General features: G+C 33.1%; 1 protein-coding gene across 1 annotated transcript; it reads left to right on the top strand.

Moving 5' to 3' along the window:
- Window positions 1–5,402: 5,402 nt before the first annotated feature.
- LOC106646977 (vascular endothelial growth factor receptor 1) lies at window positions 5,403–9,088 on the top strand. Its single transcript, XM_089594029.1, has 7 exons — window positions 5,403–5,471; window positions 5,570–5,720; window positions 5,822–6,046; window positions 6,122–6,260; window positions 8,060–8,330; window positions 8,432–8,763; window positions 8,836–9,088. The coding sequence occupies exons 1-7, from the start codon at window positions 5,403–5,405 to the stop codon at window positions 9,086–9,088; spliced, it is 1,440 nt and encodes a 479-aa protein (XP_089450155.1).
- The last annotated feature ends 3,834 nt before the right edge of the window (window positions 9,089–12,922 follow it).

Here is a 12,922-nt window from a genome sequence, read left to right on the forward strand (position 1 = left end):
TTACAAGTTATTATAGGCTTCGTGCACTAAGACACCAGCGCTAACTTGTGGCTGGATGGTGAGTCCGCGTGGTTACGAGAATACACGAAGTAGCATGGTTACCTAAAGTCAATAATTTTTTTTCAGTCATATCAAGATCCTCTCTAGTAGCTCGATCATCTCAATTATAATACCTAACTCTTTATTTTTTTCAGCATGAGATTTTGCTTTAATAAGTTGTAAAAGAGACATATGTTCCTTTGTTGCTCGTACATGTGAGCTGTATTGCATGTGCCAGTTAAGTGTGTGAGAGAGATAGAGAACGCTTAGTACCTTAATAGTACAAACACATGCAATGTAGTTCACACGTACAATCGATAAAGGCGTGTATATCTTATTTACAACTTATTAAAGAAAAATCTCATGCTGAAAAATATCATCGTAAAGTTAAGGAGTTACAGATTCTAATTGAGGTGATCAGGCTATTAGGACATATCTTGATATTAATAAAAAAATTATTGACTTTTGGCAACCAATGCTTCTCCGTGTATTCTCGTAACCATGCGGACTCACCATCCAGCCACAAGTTGGCGCTTGGGGTTTTTGTGCACGGAGTCTATAGCAACGCCTACCGTTACTACTCAAGTATTAATGGAAATTCCTCGGGAAATTCATAAATCGTAACATACCGACCGTTTATCAACCCCAGAATTTAATCGAAATATTAAGCGATTTCACGCTCTTTTTGTCGCTCTTTACGCAGTGTTTAGCATTAATAAAGTTTAATATTATTCTATCTTAATATTAATACTAAGTTAAAATGAAATTCTGTAACTTTTTGATGTAAAGAAGAAAGGAAGGGCTTGAGAAAGTGAATCACCATGTAGGAGAGCAAGCTGGATATGGGAAGTACCAATTTCTGAGTGGCTAGACTAGAGTAGTTCTAGCCAATTGGATTTCTGGCTATTATTACTTTTTCCAGATTTTCTCCCAGCAAGGTGTCCTGCGTCAATTTAAAACCAGCGCGTGACTGAGGTCCGTTACTCCCTATAAAAAGGCCTAGAGGCTCCGAAAAAGTAGATTTTTTAATTTTACCTTCGAACGGTCGACTGTGTGGTTAGAGTCTGCCTCTGCTAGCACGTGGGCATAATATCTAGAGTTCACACCATCACCCGTGACAGTATTGGTACCCTCTAGATCAAGGGAATAAACAACAAGTTGATTGTTATTCATAACATCTAGGGCAATAACCTTTACTCGTGATTGTATGTGGCTTCTAGACCAGTTGTGGATTAAAACTATAGTTTACACGCGCTACCTAAACTCCAGAGTAATCACCTCTATACTCGTGACGGTATTGGTAGCTTCCAGATCGTGGAACGGGACACGAAATTGGTAGTGTATTAAAGGAAGTAACTCAAAAAATCGTGAATCTGCTCGGAGAGAGCTCTGATACTATGGTAGTATGCGTATCTACATACTACCGGAGTACAGTGAGTCACATGTAGACGGGGCGAAATCAGCAATCGACCGGGAAAATTAATTCCCCCGCAATTTTTTTGCACCATCTTGTTAAAAATGTGCTACTGCATGGGGAAGTACAGTATGCCAGGCGGAAATGTGGTCAGAAATTGTTTAAACAAATTTTTTTCTAACAAATTTAAAAAAATCAATAAGTTCGTAAGAACAATATTTTTTTTGTACTGCTGTGACCAAAACAAACAAAAAATTTCTTAACACATTTTTCTCTTAAGTTAATAAATTTTGGGTGAAAAACTCTTGAAATTCCAATAAACACGGATTTTGCTATTTGTAGGTTTCTAAAGCGGTATCATGGAAATGTTTTTTAATGTACATAAAATTTGAACGTCTTCTTTGGAGCTTAAAATACAATATACAATTAATACAATTTCTCATTATTCACCCGTTTTGATCACAGCAGTACAAAAAAATAGTAGTTTTCCTACGAGTTTGAAAAGTCTTTGTTTGCGAACCGAGAGGTTTGCGGCCCGAGCCGAAGGCGAGGGACGTAACGAGGTTCGTAAACGAGAGAAATACTTTTCCGCCCTCGGGTGGTTTTGGGAGGCTGGTACTTCCTCAGGCGAAAAAGCAGTTTTCCGGAAATCGTTCGAAAAGTCTCCTTTACGAACCTCGTTACGTCCCTCGCCTTCGGCTCTCGGTTCGCAAACAGAGACTTTTCAAACTCGTAGAAAAACTACTATTTCTGCACAGTGTGCGGCAAAAGTTTTTCGCAAAGTGTGTGAAATAGTTTGATGCTGTTTTGAATAACTTTCTAAGCATTTTACTAGGGAGCTTCATTACTGGCACGCAATAAGCACCAAATAAACTCTTGTATGATTAATATTATACTCTGTGGATGTCGATATAAAACTATCATAACCCTTCTTAGTGTAAGTTTTAACTCTCAACTGAAACTCCTTTCTAATGACTTTTTTATTCCTTAATTCTATTAAATATTGTATGATTTTTCTGCTTCGTTTAATTATATTACACTTATGCATAACAATTATGTTAGATGATAATTGAAAATGTTTTAATCATTAATAACTATACTTCTATAAAATTTAACAAAATTTATTTTAGGTGTTAAATTCGTAGAAAATGTTTTTGTTTATGTAATTCAAAATTTATTTTGCATAATCAATATTTTAAAAATAAAATTTTAATTAAATCGAATTTTAACGCTTACAGTTGAGGCATACAAACACATTTTTTTTTTTAAGAACAATCATTTGGTATTTTTACAGTCGGGGGGACCTCGCGCCCCGTACCCTCTTGCCGCGAGCTAGCCCCCTGGAGCCTGCACAATCTTTCTTGCAAATCATCAATATAGTTTACTTATATGCGTCTGTTAACTGTACGAGACATAAACATTACTTCGCATATTTAACATGCATATAGGTCAGTCACTATTTACATAACATACACAACATGAGATACATTACCAATAATGTAACCTCTATAAATTCTTTATTTTATGAATGAAATTCGACTTGCACTCGCGGCTGGTGACGGTAACTTGTGCCTTGCGATTACACTCGTGCTACGCACTCGTGTGTTCAACTGGAACTTGTTCCCGTCAACTCTAGTCATTCGTGCTAGTCAATCACAACTTGTGAAGGAAATCGTCTTTTCTGCATTTGTGAAGTAAAAAACTATTATAAGCTTTTATCAGCATAGAGCAACGTGCACGTTCATGAGTCATGTTTGGTCTTAGTACAGCAGCTACAAATGAGCTTACAGATGATTCCCTTCTTTTCGGATGAATGTTGTTCCCTGCTTTAAATAATTTTTAAATCAGCATGGAAAATCTCAAACGATTGAAAAAGGAATATAGCAGTTGGATTCACGATAGTTTACCGATATTACAATATAGTCAACGTGTTAAAGAAGTTATAGTTTTTCCAAAAGTTTTTGTACGTAGAATTGCACTACAAAGTAAATAAATCAATCTCACTTTATTGCAAGTCAAAAGTTGTTTCTTATAAATCTGTTTCCTGTTATTCAATAATGACTACTAATAAAGGCTACGCAAAAGCTTGCGTCTTTAATATGTAAACAATTCGCAATTTATCTAACTATGTATTTTGTATTATAATATGTATTAATACATGAGTATAGTTGTAATTTCTTTTGAAAAATAATGTGAGAAGAAATGCATAATTAAACTAAAAGACACTAGTTATTTGTTAGTTAGTCAGTTTTTTTTTTTTTTCTTTGTAACTCTGTTATCAGAACAACCTTGTTATTAACCACTTCTTATTAAAGTTAATAGTGCATGTAATTGAACGTTAAATGTCAAACTTGCCTAACGTTTTACTTTTGCTAAAAGGTAAGATTTGTAGAGTTCTAATTTAAATTCAAATAAAGTATTTAAAGGATACGAAAATGGATGAACAAAGCAACGGTGCTGAAAATAAGTCAATGGTTATCTTAAGACCTCAAGCAGCGTCAACAATAAAATGCATGGCTTGCAATAGTTATGGATGTAACGATATAAAATATGACATTCATATAACAGGTACGTAAATCTAAATAAATCATCTGCATTAAATTTTCAGAGTGATAAAAATCTATGGTCAGAATTTTTTTTAAATGTTTATTATTTTATTCAAAGACGGAATTCCCAATAAGGCTTATGGAATTATAAAACCAAAAATGAGATTTCGTGAAGGTCAAAATATTTCTTTAGTATGTTCTGCAGTCATTCGTGAATTTTTCGAGGTAAAATGGTATGATGGAAAAAAGAAAGTTGTAGATTCTGGTCAGTTTTAAACTAAAGTTATAATGAAACTTATTAAAAGTTTCAGTAGCTTCGTTCGTCTGAACTTTAATCATTTAGATCTTATAATGTTTCAGAAAAAATTCACGTTATGTATGAAAAAACTAACTACACTCACCGTGCTATCTTGTCGATTAAAAATTTGAGCCTTTCAGATGAAAAAAATTATTACTGTTTGTTTACTGGTGCAAAAAAATTCGATTTTAAAAAATATTCTCTTGAGGTCAATGGTATGTATAAAAAAATTTTTTTCCGATGTAATTGCTCGGGTGATAATTTTTTTTATAAACTAAGTTTTATATTCGTTTTAAGTGATTTTTATATTCTTAGTTCCAGCTCACTTCGTTAATGGAAACATAAATAACGTTTCAATAACACGATTTGCAATAGACCCAGAAAATCCTGTCTATTTATTATGTCATTTTGAAGGAATTCCAGCCCCTACCATTAAGTGGTTCAAAGACGGTACATCTTTATCGTCATCAGAACAGTTTAGTATCGAGGATAGAAATCAAAAGTTAATTATACGATATCTTTTGGATCGTGACAGTGGTAATTATTCATGTGTTGCAGAGAATGGCTTTGAGCCAGTAAAGAAAACTCAAACAATAGTTGTAAAAGGTAACAATTATCGATGTGAATAATCATTCTTTTATTTAGGAGAAAACTGATTACTAATTCCTTTCTTTTATTGAGATATCTGCTCTCCCATAAAATGACTCATTGAGCAACTTTTACATCAAAATGAGTTTATTATATTATTAATGTAGCAAGCAGTCTTATACGTCACTTTGTTTTGAGAAACTTTGTAAAGAACATTAAAGTTCGAAATACTTTGAATGATATTGTCAAGTTTTTAATAAAGTCAATTATACTTTCTGCTAGTGTATCGAATTTTTATTGCAAGATATTGGAAAAATTATGCAAAGACCCCTCTTGATAGTGTTGTTTTTTAAGTTGAAAATTTTATTTCAACCATACTTTGAGAAGAAATAGTTGTAGTCAATTCTCCCAAATATAAAAATATTGTCCTTAATTACTTACTTAGAATGAAAATGTATTAGTTATGTAATTGGCTTTGACTTCAGAAAATCGAAAACTATACTTTTGGATTGGGATGATGGTGTGGCTCGTAACAATTCTTTCATCTTCTTTAATATACTTTTTTTTACAAGCTCAACATGGTAAGGTAATTAAAAATTGTGATTCTTTTTTAAACACTAATATTTTAAGAAAAAAACATTTATTAAAAAACATTTGTATCATCGAATCAACAATAATTTGAAGTTTAAAGAAAAACAACTATTAGAAGCTGGCCTCACGCATTTCAAAGAAGGAGCAGTTAATTTAATGAACCCAGATTTAACCGTAGACGAGCAGGCAGAACTTCTTCCTTACGACATTAGATGGGAGTTTCCTATTGAGAAATTAAAATTAGGTAAGAAATTATAAATTTTTTCTACTGCCACTTAAAGACTATAAAATTAAACATTTAAGTGATCCATAATAATGTAAAACAACCCATTCATTCAATTAAAGATGACCAATTAGGAAGCGGGGCTTTTGGAGTTGTATATAAAGCAGAAGCCTATAGGATTCTCCCTAACGAGTCGGTTACAACGGTAGCTGTGAAAACTATTCGCAAAAATGCAGACTTAATGTACATTAGTGCGCTAGCAAAGGAGCTTAAAATTATGGTTTATTTAGGACAACATTTAAATATCATCAATCTTCTGGGCGCTTGTACCAAAAATATAGCCAAACGTAATAGTTTACAAATAACTGTTCGAAATATTTATGAAAAAGAACTTATTTAACAAAAATAATATTATGTTGTAGGTGAACTTTTGGTAATTGTCGAGCTTTGTAGATTTGGAAATCTTCGAAGCTATCTCTTGCGTCATCGAAAAAATTTTATTAATCAAATTGAACCAAGTACAGGTACAATCGACACTTCTATGGGAAAAAATTTAAAGAGGTAACAATTTTACTGCTTGAACTTCTTATTAAAATGTTGAAGCCACGGTGGGTATGATTGACAAAAATTATTTTGCATTTTAATAAAGCGTGACCCTATTAGTCCCTTAGAGTGCTAGCAAATAGAATCGCATAAAACGTATTACCTATCGCATAAAATTATAGGATCAGGTAAAGTTAGGTGAGGTACGCTTTCTGCAAAAAATTGTCATCGTGTACATGTGAGTAAAAATACGCGCGTAAGTGTTATTAAACCAATCACAGCTAGTAGTTAGTTGGCAAAATACATGCTCTTTAGCTTTCGCTTATGCCAAATATAAGGTTACGTGCATATTTTTTACTCATGTGCACAATGACAAATTTTTTTGCGTAAAGCGTAAATAAAGTACTTAACCTGTGAATACAGTCAGTAGCTAATGTCTACATTAACAATCGAAGCGTCAATTGTATAATTAATTATATTTTTGACACCAATAAAAAACAAATCCTAAGACCTTTGAAAAATTATAGAAAGTCTTACCAACCTTTGCAATGACCTAAAATCGCAAAGAAAAAGTGAGAAATGTTATGGTTAAACTGTATAAAATGTATTTACGGCAATCTATATGGACACCTTAACATTAGAGATTGAAAAAATTCTTTGAGGGAGCTCCCTTGTCCACATCTAATAATGAAAAGTTTAACGGTAACATTAACAAAACCCGAGTACAGCCAAGTGTAGCCGAGGCAGCCAAAGACGAGATGTAGTCGACCACTCACACCTTCATAGATGTGTATGTACACCTAGCCGAAGTGCATTCTTATGCTCTTTTATATTTGGAGTATTTGTTATACAGCCGAAAATAAATTATCTTATTGCCCTCGACAAAAGTCCTCAGAAGTAGAAGAGAAGGCTAGTAAGGATATTCAATGGAAACGTTCGTATTGAATAATTAGAGCGTATCAGTGTCAAAAAAGGAGCAAAAAAAAAATTTTCACTTTCTTTCTAAGAAAATATCTCGAGAAAATGACTCACTACATACACTTTGCAACGCGACATTTAAAACAAGAATAATTTTTGTATAAGGACCTAATAATGGCTTTGCTCAGATATCCCAATTTTCTTTAGGAAATCTATAAGTCACTTATTCTCTAATGCTATTCGATAAGATCTTATGTTGAAAATTGAGACTTTAAGTAAAAACTTCTTGACAGGCTTGGAGTATGAAAAAAAATAGCAATGAATTTAATGGATCAAAATCTATCAATTAAAACACATGTTATTACGTATAATTAAATAAAGAAGCTATTTTAAATAACCTCTTGTTCTGGTACCGTACTGCTGACGATGTTATTTGTTATTGGACTGGAACTAAATGACAATGAGATAATTTTTTATTACTATTAATATCTCGTACAAAAACAATTACTAATAGCATAGTAAATTTTTCACCAGACCTTACATTTAACATGAATTAGTTCATACAGATTATGTTTCACATAACAAATCACTACATCCTTACTTTCTCATAATATTTTTACTTAATACCTGTATTTAGATGAACCATAAAGCAAACAGTGCATAATAATAAAAAGATACTAACACAATAAATGATTGAGTTAAAAAAATACGAAGTAATATATAATTTCTAACAATTAGCAATGTTTACCCTGTATCCAAGAAAGGATAAAATTTGATAGGTTGTTAACCACGAAGTTAGTTCTGGAACTTATCAAATACATCAAACAAAACACAAAACCTATTTTGGTTACCTAAAAAATGTAAATGTCACAGACGAAACAAATTTTTTTGGCCTACAGAACAAGACACGAGATCTATGAAAATTTATTTACGGCCTTGTCTGGCAGCAGTCCAAACGATAAGCACACGATTCACTATTCAGAAACTCCGAAATTCAGCTGCCCGATTGAATCCAGTGATGATTTGATGAACGAAGACTGTGAGCCAGAATGGCGTTCTAATTATGAGGGTGATTACATAGAAGGGAATTTTTCGTTTCCCTGCACTGAGGATCTTTTGTTATGGGCTTATCAGGTGGCAAACGGCATGAAGTTTCTTTCAGAAAGAAAGGCAAGCACTTATTATGTGCATACATATAGAAATTTTATGGTTACGTATTTATCACTACGCATTAGCTAACTGTGGTTTTATGATGCTAATTATTTTTACAGGTGCTGCACTGTGACTTGGCTGCAAGAAATATACTGTTAGCAGAGAACAACATCGTCAAGATCTGCGATTTCGGTTTAGCCAAGACATTGTACAAAGACGAAAACTATAAGAAGCAATGCGATGGGAAGTTACCCATAAGGTGGATGGCCATTGAGTCCATCAGAGACGGAGTCTTTTCTACTATGTCAGATGTGTGGTCATTTGGTGTAGTACTCTGGGAATTATTTACCCTAGCTGAAATACCTTACTCAGGTGTAGGGTTCGAGGTGATGTATCAGAAATTACTTAGGGGATACAGAATGTCTCAGCCCACTTATGCCACCGATGACATGTAAATGAAATTTTTCATAATAAGTTCGTATTTGAAAAGCTGTTAAGTACTTCATTTGTTTATTTTTTTTAGATATAATATTATGCTCCATTGCTGGGAGGAAGAGCCGACATCGAGACCGACTTTTACAATGCTGGTTGAAATGATTGGAAAATTTTTACAAACTAATATCAAAACCCATTTTCTAAGAATTTATCATGAATATGAAAATTTTGATAAAGAAGGCCAGTTGAAAAAAAAAGATGACAATCAAGCAACAGCATCATTGTCTGGAGATATGACAATTCCGCTCAACCGGCGTGACTATGTCAATACGTTGCAGTGAATTGCAACTCTGCCCTACATTATACCATTATTGTAGCTCATAATTCAAATGTTTCATTATTTTTCGATAAGAATCTCAAGAGCAAGTACATAAATCCCGAAGAAAGTAGTTGGTTAGTTTAAGTTTAATAAAACAAATGAAATACAGTGCAATTATGCTCAATTTTAAAACTGTTTGATTTTTTATTAGATACATTGTTTAAGCAAAACTAAATTCTAAGAGGGTATTAAGAATATACGTAATCTGAACACTGATATATCTGTAACAGGTGACAAGATGAAGTACATAATGATTCAAAAGTTAAATAAATCTATGTGGGTATAATTTACTGTGGCACAGAGTAGTACAAAGAATAATGCATACAATGATTTTAAACCTGCGTTTGTGGTGAAAAGAATTAGTTATGCTCCTTATTAATTAGGAATATTTCGAAATTTTACCTTCTTTAATAAAACTCTTGTTTAATTCAACTCCTCACACGGATTACACAGGAGATATATATATATATATATATGTCGATAGCAGGTGTCGTTGCATTGAGAGCCTTGTCCTCTGCCTGGTCTCTTTCTGCTAGGTCGAAAAAGGCGGTTGTCGGAGCTCGAGCATGGATTCGGCGTCGCCGCTGGTGTCCGTCTTATGAAAGGAGAGAGGGCGCGAGAAACGAATTCGGCACAACCCGCCCGTCTCGTTTCGTAAACGACTTTAGATCCCGCCCGCCACGCCTGGGCCAGATTCATCCAACTCTCAGTCGATGTATTATTTTTATAGATAATTTGTTTTAAATAATGCTTAAATACATTCCAATGCAGGTTTTTTTTTATCAATTTAATCTACAACGAATTTCAACAACGTTCAGGGAGACATCACAATTTATTGTTACTTGTAAAACTAACATAGGTTCATGCTTATGTCATTTGTTTGATGTATAATGAAAAGCTCTAAATAAATATTCAAAATAATTTTTCAAGCCATCTTACGACTATTTTTACTTGAACCATTAAATTTACAATCGCTAAGGTTTAAAGTGATCGAATCATATAATAGTAACAGTTTGGTAACAAAACGGCGCTGTTAGAAACAACGAAAAAAAGTACACTTATGACAAGGAAAGAAAACAAACAGCAGATGTTAAGTTTTCCTTCTACATTGCCGTGTAAACTATCTTAATTTTTGTTTAGCAAATCACAATCATACAAATACGAGTAGTGGGTGACAAGCAACATTTATTGTTTAGTGTCTGTTCACCTTAGAAGTAGCAGGTGCTAGTATTCTGACGAGGCGAGCGTTATGATATTCTTTTTATATGCTTTGAAGGAAACTTACACACTTACATTAATTTCTTTGTGTCTCAAAGCAACGGCTAATAAATGTGTAGCCCTTTAAGTGTCAGTTTCCCCACTGCCTACTTTTCCACCAGCTTAAGCCTACGAGCCGAGTGCTCTGCTCGAGCTCGGCCTACTCCTTGCTCGGCCGCGAACTAGTACGTAGCTCTTCGCAGCACCAATTCCACGACGCGTCGACGTCGACAAGTAGCACATCTCAAGGCCCTTTCGCCATTTTCTTCTCGCCTCGTCAAAGTCCACCTGCGACTTCTGTTTCTTTAACAGTCAGGTTTTACTTTTGTATTAGTTTCATTTAATTTAAATTCTTTCTTTTGTTTTTATTTTCGACAGTCATTATTCAGTTTAGTAGTCAGATTCAAAGTTTATAATTTTATATCCTTTCAAAGCAATTCTTCAATAGTTTTATTCGCACATTACATATTGTTCACGTGGTTTTACTTTCCTCGTTTAAATATTAAACTCTGCATTACTGTTATTTTACCGTTTTATTTAATAAAATACTCAAGTCTGTTTAAGCACTATTATTACTCGTTTTGTTTTAATTAATTAACTCCAAGAAATCGTTTATCAAATATTATTGTTTATGTATGCACAAAAATTTAATATTTGTTATATGACTAATTTGGCGTTCTAAACATCATACAAATTTATATCCACGTAATAATATAAGTTTCATTTTTTTTAAACTCTACGTAAACTCGAGGCTTGAAATTGAAAATAATTACAATTTTTTGAGCGAGTTAAGTAGAAATAATCAGTGTCTCTACAAACTTTGTGTATGATTCTCCGTTTCTATGATTGATCACAGTCCTAGAGTGCATTCATAGGCTTTACACAAATAAACAATACAACTACATGTCAAGTGATTTCAAGACATTCCTTACATTTATTTACATTGTTCATGGTTTAGGACAAAGTCGGGCTCCAACTTTCCAAGCCTCAAACATTTGACCTACGACTTGGACACATCCTATCGTCAGCAATGTTGAGCTTTCAAGGACGAAAGGACCCACTGACTCCCCGACGGTGGGCAAAACCACTCACTCTTTTTGTCATAATGTCAAGTACGTGTAAGATTATCTTTTTCACATTTCAATATATAACTATTAATCTTATTTTCACATTACAAACAAAGAGCTACTTTACGTAGCAAACAAAGCTTTGTCAAATTTCAAATAAACCAGAATTGAATGGATCCAAGGCTGCCAAATTATTTTAGTACTTATTAAGAAACTGTAAACATAAATAAGGTTACAGCCTCTTATTAATTTTTGTAGAGTTATCCAAGTTTTATGAGAAAAATGCAAAAAAAATATCATTTTACTGTAGTTAACAACCTTCTTTTAGAAATTGCGTGAAGTACCTACTATTAATGAAAACCAAAAGCGAAATTCCTTTCCTATTTCCGTGCTCATAATATATATTTTTTTAAACTCACATTTATTGACACTAAATCATATGATCATAGGATTGATAGTTCAAACTATTTTACAATCTAATGAGCCACATTTCTTGAGAGTTGGGATTTTTTTCACTATTTCAATGAGTGATAAAGAAATGGTTAAACCATGAATGATTTCTTGAAGAACTCTGTTTACGGTAGAGCTAATTATTCGTCCCATTTTGGGTAGTTAAGTGTAAAAATAAATTAAATTTTCCTCCTCTCATTATAGGACTATCCGCTATTATTATTTTCACATTTTATGCATTAGCATTTCTTATAAAGAAAACTGTAAAGCATCTGTAAATGGACTAATTTTTAAGTTTATAGGCTGTCATGGATACAAGCCTTATCTATATCCTAATGTGACCAAGTTGCAGATGAACAAAGGAGAATCTCTGAACATTACATGCACAAGCAATGGCTATGTTAATTTTTAATTTTTCCTGGCAATACATGGGGTCGAGTAAGCTGTTTTTGGAGACACCAGCTGGTATGGTTGTGCTGATAAAAGCAAACAAATTACAAGCATGACGGTCAAAGATCACAATGATTCAAAAGTTACTTGGATTTACGTTGATGTTAGATGTAAGGGTATAACAAATTCCAGATTTTTTATATTTTTAGTTCAAAATGAAATACTACAGTATTGTTGCATTGAAAATTAATGTGAAAGTGTTACTTTTGTTTTGCAGCTTATAAAAATCCCTTTGTGCATGTCCACGAAGAATGGAGTTATTTATTTGCTTTTGGATGTGCTGGACACATAATTCTTCCATGTCAGACCACTTCTCTTGAGCTTAGAGTAACATTTAAGAAGACTTGATTGTAAGGGTCTAAAATTTTTTAATAAAGAAATAATTAATTTTAAAAAGTTAAACTTGATGAAAGGATATTTTTGGATCCTTAAATGGGTTATATCATGCGGGACACATAAGTAATGTTCAGTTGGGTATTTACTTGCACAGTAAATCAAAAATATTTATCATAAGACGGGGTCATTTTTCATATTAGCCCAAAAAACACCAAAACTCGACTCGATGTAAAATT

Source organism: Copidosoma floridanum, unplaced genomic scaffold (genome assembly GCF_036245765.1).
Source record: "Copidosoma floridanum isolate Cflo_tuat_1 unplaced genomic scaffold, Cflo_Japanese_pri ptg000020l, whole genome shotgun sequence".
Classification (NCBI taxonomy): domain Eukaryota; kingdom Metazoa; phylum Arthropoda; class Insecta; order Hymenoptera; family Encyrtidae; genus Copidosoma; species Copidosoma floridanum.

Coding starts and splice junctions, on each gene's coding strand:
- LOC106646977 (XM_089594029.1), top strand. CDS start 5,403: ATGGTGTGGCTCGTAACAATTCTTTCATCTTCTTTAATATACTTTTTT. Junction 5,472..5,569: donor TACAAGCTCAACATGGTAAG/GTAATTAAAAAT, acceptor AATAATTTGAAG/TTTAAAGAAAAACAACTATT. Junction 8,331..8,431: donor AGTTTCTTTCAGAAAGAAAG/GCAAGCACTTAT, acceptor TTATTTTTACAG/GTGCTGCACTGTGACTTGGC.